A 22,709-nucleotide genomic window follows, 5' to 3' on the forward strand; every position below is an offset into this window, starting at 1 on the left:
TCAGGGATGAAAATCGTAAAAATCTCGTTTTATCAAATTTTACAAATTTTTTACTCGAGAACTGAAGGGTTTAGAGAAAAGTGTCTAAAAACAATTGTCAATTTTGACCTCAATTATATACTGATTAGTTTAAACAATATCCTGCTTGATTAACCTTGGCGCACGTTTACGATCAGGAGCATGATTTAACGAGATCCTGCAAAAATTTTCCATGCGATAATAAAGCATCCTCAATGACGGTTTTTCGGGATTAATATATTCCTAGTAATAAGAATACCCTTGGTTTTTATTGAGTCCCGATTGTCGTGACTCTACTCGGTTGTGTATTTTCAACAAAATTAATGTATTTTCAATAAAATGGATCATTCGTCGATAAATGTGATGCGATCTGAAATCTCGACTGTATGTTAAAATCAAGATAACAAGACCCGAAACATCGAACATGATCGTCATAAACAACTCACATATAAACGACAATTGATAAATGTATATTACCTATTCAATCATTAAGATTACCATTTATCCGGGTAATTTTCTATTATATGGGTGTATTTGTTAAACGGATATCATCGGTTTGTAACAGAATTGAATGCGATAATAGCTCGCTTTGTATCTATCAAACTAAGTAGTTTTCCATTTAAAACGATAGATTGAGCTTTAAGTACAATTAAACTAAATATGTATATCTAATTGTTAAAAATTGATGCATTTTTGAAATTTTCCACAGTTGAACATTAGGTTGTAATTACTTCGTATTAAAAAATCAGCCTCTCAGGGGATGGCCTAGCCCCCTTTTTCGGGGAGTAGCTGGTTGTTTTAATCAGTTTTTTACAAATTACAAAACAACTATGTATCAAAAACAAATCTAGCTGATTTAATTGTGTATATTTTTTTTTCGACTTTCTAGCTTCAAAATAGACCGAGATATGCCAATTTTAAGGTGGAATTTTTTGCTATTTCATCAAATGAAAAAATATCCATCTTGTAAATCGTTAGAGATATAACAAAAGCTTAAATGTAAAAATTGACCCTTAAAAAAAATTAACAACTCTTATTTGAATCATTCTTTCGTAAACTGTTTAGCCGCCCGTAAATTCAGAAAATACTTTCAAAAATATCCGTTAAAATTTAAAATTTCCTTTTCGAAAATTATCATCGGCGTGTTATTTGATTATTTTCTAAGCTAGTTTAAATAATAGTTGACTCATATGAGCTCATGAAAATCATGTAGTACAATGTAATTAACTCAAACTGAACATAAGAAAATCGATCAAATATAGCTCGACTCATCATGCAGCCAATTTTAAAAGCACCATTTCGAGAAAATTGCATTTACGGTTTTTTAGAAAGATTGCGACATCTGTTACATGCACGCGGTTATAAAAATGTATATTTATGATTTAACAAATGAAAACAAACAATTGACTGAGTTAATTGTCGAAATACATGTAAAGACAGTGTTGATTACGCAATCCTTTGTTTTTTTACGTCATATAAGTAAAGAAAGATAGCCATATATACATACATGTCACACACACTTAACTGATGTTCCCATATAATACATACTATATAATTTACGCCTAATTTGTCCCTCACGGGTAAACAGTGATGTTTACGAAAAAATGTTACAAACAAAAATTGTTTATTTTTTTATGAGGTCATTTTGTACATTTTAACTTTCGTTCTATCTTTAACGGTTTACAAGATTGGTCCTACGGACCCAAGATCCAATTGACCCATGTTGCTCAACTTAATACAGTAAATGGGCTAATTAGGAGATTTTATGAACACCTATACCAAAATTTTGTTTATAGCATCAACATTTTTAAGCGTCAAAAAAATGTTTTCATGAAGTATAAAGATTAATAACCATTCTTACTACCAAGTATAAGATTTTCATGAAGTATAAACCCTAATTTAATTCAAAATTTAATCATTTTAAATGGAAAACATTTTACTAGTTAATATCGGACATTTTGTGATCAATTAATAATATGCATATACATAGAAACTAATTAAAATTGTTTACTGGTATGAGATCTAAATCACTATAATAATATCTCCAAGTTTAATTATTCGAATGGTTATTAATATCGAATTATGTGTCTGCAAAGTACGTCCAAGTCAAGTATATATTTGAAATAAAAGATGGTGGAAATTAATCTAGTAAAATTGATGTGGAACCTCAAACTAATTGCCAGTGGCGGATTTAGAGATTTGCCGCCCGTAGGCTATTCAATTTTTGCCGCCTCTAAATTTTGATATCTTAGTTCACAATCATATCAATTATCTATCAATAAAATTGCAACTTTATGATTTGTGCTCCATTATCCTCATTACATCAACTTTTCCCGTATGGTTAGTATCATCGAGAACGATGGTACCGTGTTAGATCCTTGATTATTTTTACAGCAAAGAATTATCAAAAAACAATATTTTATGCAAAAAATATCTCAAACATGTACCAATTTTAAAGTAAGTTAAGGTATGTGTTAAAACTATACAATACTTATGTAATAGGAATAAAGCTTACACAAAAAATCTAGATTTGGCGAACGTTGATAAATATTTATTATTACACTTACAGTTACAAAACAACATAATAAATATATCCTTTCTTAATTATTTGTTAGTATTATAATTCAAGTCAAACTATAAAAGCATTACAATACTATTTTGCGACACTTTGAATTCGCAAAATCATTTATTATATCGTCGTTCGAAATCTTGTTTATTAGCTCTGACTCTATGCACAAGAGAGCTAAAGCGTTTAGCTTTTCTTGACTTAAAGTCGATCGGAGGTAGTTCTTTACTCTCTTCAATCAAGAGAAGCTTCTTTCACCTGAACAATTTGTCGCTGGTGTACAAAGAGCCATACGAAGTACTATATCCAAGTTTGGATAAATGCTTCCTAGATTCTGATCTCGCAGGAATAAAGACAGACTTTTTAATGATCCAGAAATTGGTTTTATTGAAATTCTTTCAGATGAAAGGTAGCTTTGAAAGTGTACGCATTCCTGAACTAAGTCTGTTTCTAAATCATTAGGATACATTTTTTCTAAAATTTATTATTTTTGAGATATTTATTATTTAGCACTGTATATAGGACTATATTTCGGTTTTTGTTGAATATTTTAATTCCTCTATAATTTTTGAAATTCGTATTTTGTGTGTGTATTATAATTTTTTCTAAATTTTGTCAATCGAAATAAAAAATTTATGAACTAAATTTGCCGCCTCTTAAAATTTGCCGCCCTAGGCTCCAGCCTACTCAGCCTGCTGGTAAATCCGCCACTGCTAATTGCAATACAATTTCTGTGAGTGGTTGGTCCTATTCAAAATTTTCTGTAAAAAAAAAAGGTGAAAATTCGACCACTCTAAGACGACGCGTTTATCCATAATGGTGGATTTTCTAAAATGACTATTATACAACCAGTGTTTCGAAGATTTGAAAATCCGTTGGTATAATTGCATTGCATCGGGAGGGGATTACTTTGAAGGGGATGAAATTGATTTCGAAGAATAAATAAAGAATTTTCAAAATAAATACAATGTCACCTTATTTTTTGGACACAGTAGTAGTATGATCTTTCCATTTTTTCAAAATCCCAATTCAGCCACAAAGTTTATGGACGCTCCCTAAGCGAGATTATTATATTGAGCGTACAGCCCGTATCGAAATAAAAAGAACAAACGTCAATTTTAAAACATTGTATTAGAAAATCACGTTTATTTGAATAACAGTGAATTTATATATATTTTATAATTTGTATTTTCCTAGAAAATGATAATCTCTTCCTAGAAAATATTAATTATAAACTAGATATATTATTTTGTTCATACATATTATCTAAACATAATTTATTATAAAAAAGTTAATCTTGTTAATTATAAACAAGTTAAAGTTGATTATAAAAAAAACATACATGTTTATATTGGTTTATTATTGTATACTAAATAGTTATGAGATGCCTAAGGCGCCCGTTAAAAAGTAGTGAATATAACAAATACTTAAATTTAGTATTATTCCTTTATTCTTTGTTGGCCTTCCAAAATTCGTCTTTTACTGCGCAGACTTGTCTCGTGCATGGACAAACGTGGCTTACAGAAGACACTCATACCTCTGTATCTAAAATGCGAGTAAGACAGTAACAACCTAACCACTGACAACCAAAAATTCGAGTAAGACAAGGAGACAACATTTTTTTTTCTACCTATATCATTACTATAAGAGAAACTGAGATAGGGTGACGAGTCGTATACCCGTCTCGCTTCCTTCTCTATGAGCAATGCGATCTTGGATAAAGGAACATACAATAAAGTTTATGGCACCCAATAAAGATATAACAATGGTGGCTTGGACTTAAAATAACTCGCCCATGCCTGGACTGTATATCATCCATGAGCAAACGTAGCTTAGAGATGCCACTCAGACTTCTATATCTAACATACGAGTAAGGCAATGGTACCCTAACTAGTTTCAACCAATAATACGAGTAAGACAGGGAGACAACATTTTTTTCTATCTATCTCACTATTATTAGAAGTCTGAGATAGGTAGAAGAGTCGTATACCTGTCTCATTTATTCCTCTATGAGCAATGAGGGCTTGCATAAAGAGACACACAATAAACTTTATGGCACGCAATAAACGTATAACAATGGTAGCTTTGACTTAAAATAAATCGCCCATGTTATATACATTTTAAGATAAGGTCAAGAGCAATAAAAATCTTAGCCCGCCCTATCATAAATTATTCCCCATTTATAACATATAATCTTATTACAAGCAGTGGCTCTCAAATAAATTCGCTTGGAATTTTTATTAATCTTGAAAAAGAAAATATTTTGTATTGGATTTACTTTAATTCACTTTTGCGAATAAACTGTATGTTGTTCATTTATCTTTTTTTGTTTTGCTTGATTTTATTTTGATTTTTTTAGTTTGTTTTTAAGTATTTAATGCTACACAAGAGGATTGCTAAAGCAATCGATCGGTCTTGCTTATTAAATTTTTTAATAGTGTCAAGTTATTGGCTTAATTGGTACATTTGAATATCAAAATTATATTAAATTCAAAATAAATATCTAATTTCGTCATTTTATTTAAAATAATCATGTCTTATTTATGTTGGTTTGATTATTTCCAATACACTTACAATATGTTTTTTAGCCACTGGATTGTCGTAGGTGTATGTAAAACTAATCATAAATATTTTAAACTAATCATAAATTTTTTATTATTTTCCTAAGTAAGCCTAATAATAAATTTTTTTTCTATAAGTGCCTTAAAACTCAGGACCCCCCACTCAATTTCATTTTTCGGCCGTATCCTGCGCTAAGGGCCAACAATTTTTGTAATCACTACCTATAGGTTTCGACATATTTATTACAAATTCTTTCCAAGTGAAATTAACAAAATTCAAAAAACCTCCGACAAATTTTTCGCGTACACCACCCTAAACTCACTTAAAACATAGCTAAGGACACTCTCCATTCTCTAAGAGAGTCGACTTGACTTGAGAGTGGCAGTTAGTTGAGATTCCTAAAAATGATTCAGTCTATTCATGGAATTTAAAAATGTAATACTCTACTGAACCTCAACTTTTATTTTCTTTGATCAAATCGCATTTCAGGTAAATTAATGGTAAAATAGATATATTTTTAAAACACTACCATTTTCTCGTTTTTCTCTGCTATATTTTGAATGATTTGTCAAAATATTAATTAATGCTGTGGCGCTGGTCTGTTTGTTAAACGCTGCTCAGCCAGTTTTATTGACTGATTCTACGAAAGAAAACACAAATGCTACTGTAAAAATATGTCCGGGACTTAAAAGGTTCTGTGAAAGTATTAATAGAATGATATAATTGAATTTTGGAGCGTTTTGCAGTATAAAAACGGTCGGAACGTCCGTTAGTGTAATCGGAATACGCGGTGATGGAGGTTTTACATAAGATAATGTAGAAATATTTGTAAATAAAAGTAATCACGCTCAAAAAATTATTAGGATTGCTTCACTTCAAAAATGTACCATCTGTAAATATGTCAAATAAAGTCAAATGAGTAGGAAAAGCGCAAAAATTCTGTTTAATCTTTTTTTAAATATTAACACTATGTCCATTTTTTTTTTCGTATAATTATATTCTGCATGTTTTATGTTGCCCACCTCTGGCCTATTGGCTGGCGGCGCCTTTGTTGAGAATAGTTTCAGTCTGGTCTCAAAACTTCTAAATAACAAGTGTAAACAAACAAATGTCTAAGTTAATTGTTGAAATACCATGTATAGACAGTGTAGGTTACGCAATCGTTTGTTTTTTTACGTCATGTAAGTATAACACGTTCCCATATAACACGTAAACACAGGTAAACAGTGATATTTACGAAAAAATGTTTCAAAGAAAAGTTGTTGATTTTTTTAAAAGGAATATTTTTTACATTTAAACTTTTTATTGTTATTTTAATCGTTTTTCATTTAAACGGTCTATCTCTAATGGTTTAGAAGATGACCTAAAACCCTGAACATTTTGCATTTAAACGTTTTATGTGTAACGGCTTAGAAGATGTTTTTGAGTTATCGTTTTTACAGGCGGGCAGACGGACAGATAGACGGACAGCCGGAAATGGACTTTAGCAAAACACCTATAGCCAAATTTTGTTTGTGGAGTCAATACTTTTAATCGTGACAAACTTGGGACCAAACTTAGTATACCTTCGCTCTATTAGCTCAGTTGGTTAAAGCGTAATCAATTCCGTCCGCGGTATGCTTAGGGTAGCGATTCCCGCCGTCGCAACAAAAATTAATTTAATTAATAGTTGTGATGGGCTGGCGTAGTGCATGAAATATGCATGGAGGAGGTGCACTCATCTTCTGAAATTGAGGAGCTGATAAATGAAATTAGCAGTAGAAAGGTGGCAAAACACATATATGGTTTCAATAATGGGCTCAATAGCCTAAGTGTGTCCTTCGTGGACAGCCAATATAACCTAACCTAACCTAACCTAGTATACCTTGATATATTTCATATATACAGGGTTACAGTGTTAAATTAATTAAATAGTTTTCATTGAAAATTGAAAATTAATAGAACTTCTGAACAAATTCATGATGATTTGAGGTAATATGTTATATTATCTAATATGTGTATTATAGGATTCCGCATCTGAATTTATTTGTTTTTGTTTATAAGCATTTGTAATAAATATTTCGTAATAAATGAAATTCGTAATTAATTTGTTATATTCACTATTTTAAGGACGTGCTTTCTTTCATTGTTAATATACAAATTACAAAAATTATGATAATATAAAAGAATCAAAGTTAAAATGATTTTCAATGATGAAAGAAAAAATATGCTGTTATCGAATTAATTTCGTTGAATTTTAATATTAAAATGTGACAAAATGGTTTTATAAGCGAGTAAATGAAAAATATAAATCGATATTTCTCAAAAATAATATCGATGAATATACTTTTATCAGTTAAAAATTATTTAAACATTTAACAGAATTTCAAAAAAATTTCCCATTTTCTATCAATTTAAAATTATTTATTTACATACTAATTCAGTCGAATTATATATGAAAAGAGGGTCAACTTTGCATGAAATCAGGTATTTTTGTTTATTGATATATTGATTGTAATATCAATGTTAAATTCAATTTTTCGACCTCAGGAAACGACCGGATCATGTCGAAAAATAAGAAAAACCTCAAAAATTATTACCTTATTTCAGTTTTTGCCGATTTTGACCCGGAAGTGTTGGATTCACAGCAAAAATTATGATATTTATTTTTAAGGCAGAATAAATTTTCAACAATTTGAGATGAAACCGGTTTTTATTGGACCAATGGTTTCGGAGAAACAGCTTTTCAAAATTTGTCTATTTTGTCAAGTTACACAATTTTATACATAATTTCATCTTGTGAACCGTCAGAGATAGAACAAAAGTAAAACATGTTTCTTATAAAAAAATAAACAACATTGGTTCGGAGCATTTTTTCGTAAACATCACTATGTTTTATAGTTTTGGAGAAAATGGGCACCAAAATGTTGTCCTTCATGTTTAAGCAAGATGTGTAAGAAAAAATGTTTCAAACAAAACTTGTTTATTTTTTTATAAAGAAGATTTTTTATATTTAAATTTTGTTATATCTCTAACGGTTTACAAGATGAAATTTTGCGAAATATAACTTGAAAAGTAGACAAATTTTTAAAAGCTATATCTCCAAAACTATCGATCCTATAAAAACCGGATTGATCTCTTATTGAAAATTGAACCTTCTTTAAAAATAAAGGCTACAGTTTTGGATGAAAAATCAGTCCTTTCAGGTCAATGTCGATTTTTACCGATCAGTTTTAATTGGTCAAACTTTTCGAGGTTATTTTAGTTTTCGGCATGATCTGGTCGTTTGCCTAGCTCGAAACCTTGGATTTAACATTGCCTTTATATTGCAAACAACATATCAAAAAAACAACAACACATGATTTGATGCAAGGTCAAATGTTTAATGTGATTAGATTATACTGTTTTCCTATGAGCGCACATGGCAAAACAAATTGGTGAATGAACGTCCTTTACGGATGCTTCAGGCTAAGCGTGTTATAACTATTTAGTATACATATAATTAATGTCTATACAAATATGTTTATATAAATACTATTGAATAATGTTTGCAGAATTATTATATCGGATTAGCATTTATACATTAATTTTATTAAATAAATATGCACTTATATTAAAAAAATTCAAATTGTTGATTTTATAACAAGTGAAAACAAACATTTGACTGAGTTAATTGTTGAAATACCATGTATAGACAGTGTTGATTACTTTGTCACATTACACATACGTACATGTAAGACATATATAACAGATATTCCTATATAATCCTACTATATATATAATACATACTATATAATTTACGCCCTCACGGATAAACAGTGATGTTTACGAAAAATGTTTCAAAGAAAAGTTGTTTGAGAAGTTGTTTTTATAAAAAACATTTTTAATACTTAAACTTTTGTTCTATCTCTAACGGTTTACAAGATGAGTCCAAAACCCAATTGACCCATGTTGCTCATTTACGAACTCGACCTCACTTTTTACGTCTCTAGCACGTATATATATATATATATATATATATATATATATATATACATATATTATATAATTTCAGTTTGATATCTCTTCGTTTTCGAGTTATCGTGATGACAGACGGACAGACGACAGAAGACAATCGGAAACGGACTAATTAGGTGATTTTATGAAAACCTATACCAAAATTTTGTTCATAGCATCAATATTTTTAAGCGTTACAAACTTGGGACTAAATTTAGTCGACCTTGTCATATTTCATATACATGGTATAAAAAGTGAGTGAGTTAATCGAATCGCTTGAAAATTTGATACACTAAACAAAAAAAAAAAAAAAGAAAAGCGATAGTTTTTCTTTTGTTAAAAATATACAATTTTGGAAGGCAATAGTATGCTTGATCCGTTTGAACATGCTTCTAAACGTAAAGAAATATTGTTTAAACTAATTTTTTTAAGCAAATAAGTAATATTGACCCAATTGCTTCGGGAAAAATTGCAAAATCGTTTTTCCAATTTTCCGAGGAGTTGCGTTATGGAAAATGAAATTTTTCGAATTTATCTGTTGTTTGGACCTTATTTCGAATTGATTCGTGAAAGTGACACCCTTCTAGCCTATATAATACAGAAAATCTTTTTTTTGGATGGTTCTCTTATCAATTAACAATCAAGCACTTAAAATCAAGGACAGATTATAAGATAAAATTTTTCCAAAGCGATTCGGTCAATATTACTTATTCGTTTAAAAAAAATAGTTTATACAATAACTTACCGGGTTATCCACCGACAACCTGCACTTTTACGTTCAGGAGCATGTTTTAAACGAGATCCAGAAAAAATTTTAGATGCGAAAATTAGGCATGCTAAATGGCTGATTTTGTCGGGAGTATATTCTTGCGTCAGTGTTGCTAACTCAGTGGTTATATCACTAAAACTAGTGGTTTTACTCTTTTTTAATCTACTAAAAAATTTTGTTAGTGGACGAATAATTTATTTTAATATCTTCGTTTTTTTTTAATGGTTGAAAGTTTTGTGATAAAAATCCAAAAATATTCTGGTAAAACTTCTATCTAGTGGTTTTTAGTGCTTTTTTTTATTGTCTTTTTAGAGGGTTTGAGAATTAAAAATTGGTAACATTGCCTTCAACTATTTGGGTGTCTAACAGGGCTCATTTTAAGCGTTTATACAAGTACGGTGAATGTTTTGCTTTTTTGCGGTATGAAAGTTCTTTGATCACAATCAACATATTTTTGGGGCGTCTTGCAGTGCAAAATTGTGAATTATTTCATTTTAAAATTGTGATTTTTAGCATAGAACCTTATGGAAGGATTCACAATAATGTTAATTGTACAAAAATTAATCGATGGACCTTCAAAAAAGTTGATCATGAAGAAAATTTATCACAGATTCTGTTTATGCAAAAAGAAATTGACGTATAAATTTTATCTTTTTACGATATTTTATTAAAAGACATTTACGTGATACAAATATTATTTTTATTCATAACTTTCTATGAATTAACTTGACTAGATTTAAATTCAATGAATTATCTGGACTAGCCACGTGACGACCGAACTACTTTAAGAGTTTAAAACGCTATAGAATTAAGAATATAATTGTTTTCATTACAATCGGAAATTCAAGTCGATTTCGATGTTTTCATTTATGTTGTGAACCACTGTGGAATGACTAAAATGTTCTAGGTTTTCGAGAATAATTTAGAATGTTTCAGGTTTTTGAAGAATTGTCATTTATGGACAATCTAAAATGTTTCAGATTTGTCAAGAATTATTTAGAACTTTTTAGGTCATTTTGTGTATTATACAAATACGTATTTGGACTACCAAGTAGACATAATCAGTACGAATTAGATATAAAAAGCGTATGTTACTCATTGTCAATTTGGTGACATCTGCAAATTAGCAATGAATAACATAAGGTTTATTTATAGCTAATTTATACTGTTGATGACTACTTGGTCGTTGAAATACGTATTTATGTAATACAAAAATTGATCTAGGGAATTTGGGCAAAATCGAATCATAGAGTTCTCATTTATTATCTTTGATAATTTTTGTGGTCTAAAATGTTTCAAAGGGTTCCCGAATGTTCTACAACATTCCAGCATTATCTAGATAGCGTATCATATATTCCTGATTCAGGTGTTTCCGGACATTCCAACTAGTTTAGTTTATAAGACTCTGAATATAATAATTAATTAAATAAATATATCGTATCAAATTAATTAATTAAAACGATGGTATTATGAACTACAAGTGTTCTTCATACGAGTCAAATTAATAATAACAAACATACACCTACGATTATTTTATTCATTCAAAACTAGTCAGAGTTGTTTTTACCAATAATCATATAATCCCACGCATCCAACCGTGTTTTATTTGAATATATAGGGTAATGTGTAATACCTACCCCTCATACAATATACCTTGAATCACTCTATTGCCCCACGCGAAACAGCCGAAATAAAGTAAAAAGTATTCAAATCGATAGAAAATTTTATGCTCTACAACTTTAAACTCAGATAATTTTGAAACACCTATTTTGGTGGGTCAGGCAAGCTGTGAATCTAGTGACGTTTGTTCAGTTGTCCTCACGAATGTCTATTAAATATTACAAATATATGCATTCAATTTTGGTTTACAAAGTGAAGTCAAAAGTTTGGAATTTCTGAGTGCTTTTTATTATTAGTTGGTAAGACGCTTAATACTAATATTTCCCGCCATAGCGTGTTTACAAATAAATAGTAAATGAGTGAATCATTCCTGTTTAAAAGTGCTTAATAACCCGAAGTGAGATTACCTTTATTCGATGGCCATTTATTTTGTTCAAAGTATGTGTAAGGCAAAGTGTTTTTGCTTTTATTTAACAAGGGGCATTGTTGAGGAAATTTTGTGAAGACCACTAGCTGAAATTTATTCTTACTTCTTCGGGTAAACGGTAGACGCATAAGAACTAAACAAAAGAGTTCTTGATAGACTTTGCGGCAATTGGTAGATCGCACAGGGTTTTGACAGTGAACAGTAGGTACAGAGTATTCAATCAATCCAACCATCTCTGATATATGTATACACATAAAATATAATATGCCTGATTTTCATGAATTTCAATAAATATACATAAATTTTGATTCCTGGTACTACACATTGCCCTATATATAGTATCTATTTAATAAAATTAATAAGAGATAATTAACAATTGCATCGACATAAATAAAAAAATTATTTTGTCAATAACCATTGTTTTCCCAGGTGTATGCAAATATAAAATCTGACGCATGGTAATGAAAAAATAATTTTAATAAATTATGGTTTGAGTTTTTAAGTGAATCCTAATCCGTTTTTAGTGAAGTTTTACTATATTTTTCGTTTAATCAATCGAAAACTTCGTATAAATAATCTCTGTTACTGGAGTTGGAAATTTCGAAAAGTAATTTTTTATTGCAGTTGAGCCGTTTTTTTTCTTGACTAATTTTTTATGAAATTGGGTAGAAATAAAATACTCTGTAGGATACTCTGCAGAAGAGTTTTACTAGTTCTTATCTTCATTATGTCATCAAAAAGTTAAATTATTAAAAAAAGTTTTGTGGCGGAAAAAATGTCACATTTTTTTTCAGTGAGATCACACCCAATGTGTAAAATTCGATATTGAACTTCGTTCCAATATCAAAAAATTAGTGATAATTCATTTCTAGGAGCTGCAAAAATTGTAAAAATGTTGAGAAAATCTATACAGAAATGCTTCAAAGTGGCATACATTTATTATTAATATGAAAACGTAAAAAGGATTAATTTTTGTTGACTTCAAGTTGAGACATAGTTGTTGAAATAAATACCACGATACTATGAAAAATTAAAATTAAAAACATATAATAGACTTTCATCTCGCTGAATATCGATATTTCGATTGCAACGCAACCATCGGCAGTAGCTAAATTTATTCATATAAAACACAAACACATTACAATCATTCTTCACAAAGTTAAAAATAAATACATTTATATTAAGAAATTATATTTACATCTCAGAAATAGCAACGTCTTGGGTCAAACTAAGGATCCAATTCCGGACTCACAGAGATCGGGTATCTACCAAATTTCTTGTTCAAATTCACAATACAATAAATGGTTACTTGCAAAAAGAAACATAAAAGCGATATCTAAGATTATCGAATCGAAAAATCTTGCATTGCAGACCAAATTTTAAGTACGGAAAACAATCTTATACCTGACTCTGAATTAAACAATTGTCGTCTGTTATAGCGAACTTAGACACACCCATTTCACAAGCGATACCAAATTTTAATCGGACTTATTGACATAAATTATGGTTGATAGAGGACTTTTTCAAACCCACTAAATAAATTGTAGTAAAATGCTACAAAAAGTTTGGTGGTCTTAAAAAATAATTTTTTTATTTATTTTGTGATAATTTTTTATATTTTAAGTGTTATTGTAATTGTTGGTAATGTTTTACATATTTATTTTTAACTTTGTAAAGAATGTTTGTAATGTGTTAATAATAAATTTAGCTACTGGCGATGGTTGCGTTGCAATCGAAATATCGATATTTAGCGAAATGTAAGTTTTTAATTATATTTTTTAAATAAAATTTCTGAATATTTTATTTCGAGTATTATAGTCTTTATTTCAATAACTAACTTGCCATCATGTTTTCCAGTTTTCACAGACAGAAAATTATCCGGTCAATTAAAACATCTGAAGGCATAAAAATTTGTATCCGGTTGAAATTTGGTAGGGTTGATCAAAACACCATCATAATTGAAATCTTAAAGGCCCTTATTCGAACCGAGATGTGGGAAAAAATTTACGCTAGGTCAAAGGTCACGAAAGCGAGAAGGAATGGTAAGTTTATCATAAAATTAGTTCAGACGTAGAGCAGATAATTAAATATAAAAAATGTCTCAATACTTTTTTTCTTAAGATACCGTTTAAGATCTTAAGATAAGACCGTTTCTCAGATATAACGATTCAAAAAGTTGGAAGAGTTGTAATCGACATATGATTTTATGGATAAACATATAATTCTATGGCTTACATTGCAAATTTAATAATATTTTCTAACAAATTTAAATCAGTAATTATGTGAATTTACATTTAAAAAATATTATTTATACAATTTCGTATCTTATTTGCACAATTTCGAATTCAACAAGTTTAATTAATTGCTAAATTTTAATAATTTTAACTGGGCATTTACTATATCATTTATATGTAAATGATTAAAAATTACTCATAAAAGTCACCTTTACACTAAAATTATCCACTGCAAGGGCTGGCGTCAATTTGATTGCCCCTACCATGACTACGTATCTAACGGATATATGTTAGTAAAATTTGTATATATGTAAGTTACACTGACCAATAGAAAAATATTTTTACTTTTATTCTAGCTTCAATGATGTACGTGGCGTGGCGTACTTTTACATATTATGACGATTGTAACTATTCCAACTTTTTAAATCATTATATCCCAGAAACGGTGGGTTTAGAAAAATAAGTATTCAGACATTTTTATATTTAATTTATTACCTGATCTACAATTTTCATCTGAACTAATTTTATAATAAAACTTTGCTGAAAATCACGAAAAACCCATTTTTGTGACCTTTGAAGCGTAAATTTTTTTCCGCATCTCGGATCGATGAGGACTTTTTAGAATTCATTAAGGATGGTGTTTTGAACAATTCTACCTAATTTCAGTCGGGTTCGAATTTTTGTACCTTCACTCATATTTTTTTATTTAATTTAAACGGATAAAAAGGATATGGGCCGTCCAAAATAACTGAAAATAAGCGATTTCATGAATTTATTCAAAGGCAAAAAAAACAACTAAACATAAGGAAGTTTTGTTTCAAATAAAAATTGTTGGGAATATTTTTTCCTAAAGAAAATTTTGAATAAAAAATATTTGATATCTTCAGCCATTTTCCCGAAAATCGGTAAATATATATATTTATATGCTAATTAACAATATATTGAAATTAATTGATTTTATAAAAAAAATTTCCAAACAAAAGTTGTTAGAAATTTTTTTTTCCTAAAAAGAATGTAGCTAGAGTGAACAATTTTGATATATTTAGCCGTTTTCAAAACGATGAATTTTATATTTTTTTCCTGAATTATCCAATCATTTTCCTCGAATTATGTGTAAAAGTTCCTGAATTTTATTACTCGGAGGTTTTTGAATTCGGTAATTGCGAATATGACGATAAAAAAATTCCAGAAAGGACCCGGAGGTCGGTTAGCCCTGGTATCGACGTCGCCTATAGCAACTACTACTCGGTCTTTGGCCGGTGTAAAATTTAGGCACCTTCATCTCGTTATCTATATCATCGAATGTCGTGAAGCAATAGTTCTGATAATAATTTTAAATATCATCAAGATTCTTATCAGAACTAGATTGCTCAGAATTTAAACAATCACAACCTTTACAGTGTTTACAAAATTTGTTACATTTTAAAACTAATTTTCGACAACCACATCTTCAAGATAACTACAAAAAATACCTTATATGTCAAAATCACCTCCGTGCGCTCTGAATCTTTTTTATCGTTATATTCGCAATCAGGGAACTCAAAAACCCCCGGGTAACAAAATTCAGAACTTTTTACACAAAATTCGAATATAATATTTGGATAATTACCGAAAAATGTATATAAAATTGATCGTTTTGAAAGCAGCTAAATATATCGAAATTGTTCACTCAAAATTAGTGCCAAGATATTGTTGATTAGCATATAAATATATATATTTGGCCATTTTTCCCGAAAATACCTGGAGATATCAAATTTTTTGACTCTACATTTTATTTAGGAAAAAAAATTTCCGACAATTTTTGTTTGAAACTATTTTTCATAAAGGTTGATGGTTTCCGAGCTATTGGCCAAAATTTTTTTTTCTTATGTATACATAGTGTAATTAATGCAACCCTAACACTTTTAAGATTGCGCGTAAGTAGGGTTTTTTTAAATTAGATGCCGAAATCTTCCTTTTTTCTAGTTGTTTTTTTGCCTTTGAATAAATTCATGCAAAAACATTATTTTGAGCGAACCAACAGTAACAACAAGCTCTGTACATAACTAAAGTTACACTCTTCTTAATTTGTCTACAGAAATGTTTAGAACTGCACAAAAATTAATTTTAGAACCACACAATTAATCTAGAATTGATTGAATGTTTAAAAAAAGTCAAATTTTTGGACTGTACTGTTGATGTAAAAAAATATCAAAATGTATAAGCGATGGTTAAAATATATTGAGCAAATTAACCTGTTAAAATCGAACTTTTTGTTTTATATATATTAAATATATTGTTTTGTTTAAATTAAATTAGCTGAGCTTTTCTACAACACAATTATTTATCAGACCTGAATAATTCATAGTTTTTGTTATAATATTATAAAAAAATTTGTTTTGTTTTGAAATATTCAAAAGCAGGCCATCAGCATTTTCACAAATAATCTTGCGTCCGCTATTTCGTTAATGCACTTACCAAATTTAACCACGCGTTTGTAGTTAGTATCTGATTCTTTTCGTCCTAAACAATGGGAAAAAAGAGAATGTAATTGAATACATGTCACGTGTTAAATTTGACACGGACGATGCCATTTTTTTTTTAATTTTCTTGCACTTTTATTTTAAATGTTTAGTATTTAGTGTTTATATTATCATTATACAGTGACTTGCATTTTATTTTCAGGGCAATCGATGTAACGATTGGATGTTTAATTAATTTATTGCATTTTCTGGTGTATTTTAACATTAAATTAAGAACGTATTCGGTTTGTGCAGGATGCTGCATGAAGGCTAGAAAAACACGGAAGGTTTAACGAGATAGGTTTAGTCAACATTTGTATTCCAAACGTAAAAGCAGTGCCGGATTAATCCATGTGGGAGTCCATAAGCAATGGAATTATCCGGAGAACCCAAGCAATGTGACAATTTGACGAGATTTTTGTTTAGTCTTCGTAAATCAACCTGACAGCATTCCTACAAATTTGTCTTTTCTTTTTATACCTTTCCCCAGGGCCTCTAGATAGTTGCCTACTCTACCTAGTGATTAATCCATCACTGCGTAGTACCCCAGGGAAAAGTCAAAAGAGACAAAGCAAATTTATAGAACTAAAAAAAAGACTAAAAAGTGTTTGATTGCCACAAGACATGATCTGGCTATTTAGCTGCTCCAGGAAAAATTAATATTTGCCACCCTTTACACACATACCGCATACAGGGTTTATTTTTTAAGTTTACACATGCTTGAAGCTCGTTAAATGAATTTAATCGAGGAAAATGCTTGAAACCAAAATATTAATTTCAAAAGGACGCATCTTAAACCGGCATCGAATTCGATCTTCAGGTTCAACTTAATCCTCACTCTGGTTCATAACTGACACACATTAGATGAACGCTTTAAATAAGAAAGTTGTTCTTTAAAAATACGAAAACATTTTTTTGTCAACCGAATAGTTAAGACAGTAAGTTGATAGCACAAATTTAGCAAATTTAAATTTTTTGTGCGTTTGTTCATTCAATTCAAAACTAAAATGGTCTTTTGAAAAGTTTCGACGGTTTGCGGAAAAATGTTTCGAACAAAAAATGTTACTTTTTTAATCAATAAAAACTTTTTTAGTTTACAGTGTTCATCTATCGATTACCAGTTATGGAGTATAGTGAGCTTAAAACCCATATACCACCAAAATTTTTTGTTTTAAGCTTTCTTATCGATAAAACTTATTTTTTGAGCTTCAAGCATATGTCAACTTAAAAAACCATCCTGTATACAGACAATGTGACAATTATCAATCGTCGCCGTCCATTGCGAGTCCCGTTGCCTCAATATTTGTGAGGCAAGGGTGCGCGTGTGGTAAACATTCAGCGCAAATTGAATACGCTATATAGAATCAAATCACTTAACGTAACGTAAAATAAACCGTATAATGCAATATCTGAGTTAACGATATTGTTTAAAGAGGGGTTTGTACAATTTTTTATAAAAAATGAGATGATAGTCTTTCGATTTGTTAAAGAATCATGAAAATTTGAATTAATTTCGTACGATTCGAATGGTGGTTTCGACGATATATATTTATTTTTTTCCGAAAAGAATCTCAAACTTCTTTTGGAAAAAACTTTTGCAAAATACAAACAATTGTGGTAAAAAGAGTCGAGCGCAGCATTAAACATCAATTGTTTTAAAATAAAATTAAGGAATTTTTTCAAAATTGTACAAATCCAGCATAAAATTCGTTTGATTTTGTAATCTAATGACTGGTCTCTTCATTTTAAATGGCTGCATTCACTAAAACAATTATTAAATGCACAACTACATCATCAGACAAATTTATTACTTAGTACCAATAATAGAACAAGAAATCCAGATTTTGAGCTCATAAATTTCGGAAACTCGATGGAAATAAAGATAGCATTGCAAATTCGCCACCACGTGAGGCTATTGGAAAATTAGAAAATCAAAAATGAATTTTAAAAAACAGCGTTCCTTTAAAAACTTGAAAGGCAGTATTAACTGAAAAAAGTAGAAGTTGCACCTGACGTAATTCTGTACTTTTTCTAACACCAAAATTGGCTGACATATGTGACTTATGCTACTTTTTACGATAAGTACTTTTTTCCTGTTATAATATAAGTTGATATACGCGAAACCCCAAATTTGAACAGTTTTTGCGGATAACTCAAAAACTGTACACTCAATCGAAGAATATGTCACGATATATCTCATAAAATGACAAAGAGAATCATTCATAATGGTTTCAATCTACGGCTCATTAAATGTTGCAATTTGTCTCCAAAAAAACTAATAAGCTTTTTCTGTGACGTAGATCCGTAAATTATCACAATACTGACATCTAACACAAATCATTTTGATGGTCTCTTACTAAATAATATTCCATTTTTCATTATTAATCGTAGAATAATTCGATTAAAGTTGTTAACGAATAAAAAATGACATTCCGGAAAACGAGAAATAAAAAACGAGATTCTCGGAAAATATTTTTTTAACACGGACGAAAAGCAATCTCTTTGTTATTTATCCGTACAAATCTGGTAAATTTGAGGTTTTACGCTGATATAATAACATGAAAAACTTACTTACCGTACTCTCTTAAAATAAAATAGTGAAAATTTCACTATTTGAGATAGTGACTTCTCAATTCTCTATTAAATTAGTGAGTCTTTCACTACATGAGCTCTTGACTCCTGAATTCACTACCGAAAGAGTGAAATGATAATGCAGTAAACTGCACTGCATAGAATAATATAACCTAACATGTATACTACCAATTTGACTTGCACTGTCAAAACTTGTGCTTATGAAGTTGTGATATTATTCTACCAAGTTCTTAACATAATAAATGCGTAATTTTTATAATTTTCTAGAATCTTATATTTACGGCATGAATGTGAAGCCGTAAAACATTGTATCCTCTAAAATAATAAATATTCTAAAATTCTTAAATCATTAAAAATGTCATTTTGATTAATCTATTTATAAAAATTGAACTATTTCAATAATTGATGAACAACTATTTCAGTACTGACTTGGTCACTATTTCAATTAGTGAATATTCACCATTTATTAGTAGTATACTTTGACTATTTTAAATAGTGAATATTCACTAAAAAAAAGTGATTTCTCACTATTTCAATTTTAGAGAGTAAAAACCAACATTTCTCTGTCAATTTTGACTCTATCAAGTTTAATAAAAAATCAAAATATGCAGAATTGAATCAGCTACAGCTTTTTTTCAGTTAATGTATAGCATTCAAGTTGTTGGGGGAAAACTGCTTTCGTTTTCATTTCCCAATTTTCCCAAATATCCACATGAGAAGTACTTTATATATTTCCAAATGTTTAGGGAGTTGGTAAAATTTTTGAGATCAGAGTGAATTAATTTCTCTATTGCTTGTGCTATCAATTGTTTAAGTGTTTTTATGAACGCATCCCATTGTTTTTATTTTATAGTGCTTTATTCTTCTTTTTATTTTGAACATTCAAAGTAAAACGTAAAATTGTAAGTGACGTCAAACATGTTCTTTTATATGAACGATATTATGATATTTATTATCTATGAAAATATCATTTTCTCTTTAACACCTGTTTATTTATATGTACATTACGTGTTATGTAGAAATTTTCTAACCCCTAATAGTCATTTACATCGACATCGACATCGTATATACGGAGTGATTTCTTAAAACGTTTCCACCTTGTTTTTTTCAAAACTCGATTGGAATACCAAAAAAAGGTAAAGTTTTCTTATTTTCGGGAGGAATGAAAAAACGTGGAGTTTTTTCCAAGAGCGTCTTCCAGGTGAAAACTTTTTTTTTTTTTTAAATGCAACTATCCGTTTTTTTTATTCTTTTCCGCAAAAAAAGCCAATTTTGGTTACCTGACTTTACTGTTTTATAAGTATAAGGATGAATTTTTGTTGACTTCGAGTTGAGACATAGTTATTGAAATAAATAGAACGATACTCGAAATAAAACTTTTTATTTGGTATTTATTTCAATAACTTTGTTTTATAAGGTTAAAAACTGTAGGAATAAGTAACGTAGAAAAAATTTCAAAACTAAATATTTTTTTGGTTGAAACTTTTTAAAATTCCTGAATTCAAACTCCAAAAATTTAAGTATGTATTGGATAAATATTTTTTAGACAAAGGTTGTTTTTTCGACAAAGAATCAAAATATACTTTTAAAAAAATAGGCAGTTCCATTTAAAAGAACAAAAAAGTGTACAAATTATTTTTCACTTCCTCCCGAAAATAAGAAAACGCGTATTATACTGTTTTTTTTTATATTCGAATTTATTTGTGTAAAAATTAGGTGGAAACATTTTTAAAAAATCATCCTGTTTATTGTTTATGTACGTCATTTCAAATAAATACTTTAGATTTTTTTAATATTATATTTATATTTTATTAAACTCATTTTAGATAATTAAATTATTAATAGGTTACTAAATTATACTAAAAAAATTTATATAAATAGTTATATTATATGTTACTCTAGTAGTTCAGCCATTTTCCATAGCCCATGAATTATTTTTAAGTCAAGAATACCTATTTTCAAGGCTAAAAAACAATGTTAAACGATCGAAATTTCGAGCTTTCCAAAATTCTAAAATATTACTCCTTTAAAAAATTCCGAATTATTTTATTCTAAAGCTGTATCTTCGAATAAAATAGTCTAACAGGGATCATCTAAAAGTCACTCAAAAGCTTGTACTTGGAAGTTTGTGAATACGAACCTGAAAATTTATTTATACCTCCCATCGCTTTTGTTCGAGGAATGGAAAGATGAGAAAAACTATCTTATAATTTTCTAAGACCTTTGGAAGCATACACGAGTTGCAAACATAATTTTGATAAGCATTCGAAAGCTTATGCATTTCTCTATAGATTATGTTTCTACGCATTCTAAAACGAGCTTTTTTGGCCAATTTATGCATTGTCAAACCAAATTGGACACTTTCGAATTTAAACTTTGTTTAAACATTTTAATAAAAACTTATTATTTTCTTCATAATTGTTTAGAATGATTTTTTATGGAATCTCGTTCGAGATTTTTTTATTAAAGCGCAAAGCGTATTTTAAACTTTCTCTTTGGGATTTTGTAGGTTTAAAGGCTATTGTGAAATTTTAACAAGCTAAAAAATTTTATTACATAGCATTGTTTTTCATTTTTGACTATATTTTCAAACAAAGAACTAAATATTACGAAAAAATCACAAAAAATTTTTGCATTAATTGAGCTAAAATAATCTAAAAATTCAACTTTTCTAAAAATAATAAGAGACTTTTAAAGGCCACGGGAATTTCACAAGGATTGTTTTTAGGACAACAGCAAGAACAAATATACTCCTGGAAAAAAACAATGCAAAATACGGCTAAAAATGCACAACAAAAAGGCTAAAAATAAAGATTTTTTAAAAGCTTTCTATTTAATCCATTAGTTTTTATTAAAAAATTTCCAACTGAATAATTAATGAGGCAGAAAAATTATAAAAATGTTTGAATAGTGACCTCAAATAAAAGCGATTTTTAAGCGTTTTTTATATGTTTTCCTGAAGTGAATTTACATAAATGAATAATACTATCTAACAATAATTTCCATAAATGAATTATTTTCAAAAATGAATGAACGTTGGTTCAATTAAAAGAGTTGCACCGTCTCAAACTGGCAGTTCGGCTCAGTTGTTTTGTTTTATTCGGAAAAGAAATATATGAATCAACGGCTGCTTCTTAAGTTAGAGATCTACGTTGTTCTGGAACCAATCCGAAGTAAATAGAGGTATTTTTTTTTTTAAATATTCGACCAGAGAACGTTATTGTTGTTCTTTGAAAATCAGTCTAGGATTATTAAGCTCTACAATGAATCTCAAGCCGGCTCCGTTGCAATATCCCTATATTTTCGATTAGCATTTTGTGCCTCCTATACCGATAGCTCATACACCCGTTTAGTAGTGGTGCACCTAGTTGTTTTGCGTTTTTAATTCCTTTTTCTGCAAAAATAGGTAAACACAATTTTCAATTTTGAACCATCACACCTTTCT

At 29.2% G+C, this 22,709-nt stretch overlaps 1 protein-coding gene across 2 annotated transcripts in view; it reads right to left on the reverse strand.

The window, feature by feature from the left end:
* Nucleotides 1-22,709, reverse strand: part of LOC123302565 (neuronal acetylcholine receptor subunit alpha-7) — a 168,029-nt gene that overhangs the window by 74,990 nt on the left and 70,330 nt on the right. The window contains exon 3 of one of the 2 annotated variants that reach the window (XM_044885535.1): nucleotides 16,629-16,673. The exons of the other annotated variant lie outside the window; for it this stretch is intronic. Coding sequence (XP_044741470.1) covers nucleotides 16,629-16,673 — 45 coding nt within the window. The remainder of the gene's footprint in view (nucleotides 1-16,628; nucleotides 16,674-22,709) is intronic. 2 annotated transcript variants of the gene reach the window in all.

The sequence above is a fragment of the Chrysoperla carnea genome, chromosome X, assembly GCF_905475395.1.
Source record: "Chrysoperla carnea chromosome X, inChrCarn1.1, whole genome shotgun sequence".
NCBI classification, from domain to species: Eukaryota; Metazoa; Arthropoda; class Insecta; order Neuroptera; family Chrysopidae; genus Chrysoperla; species Chrysoperla carnea.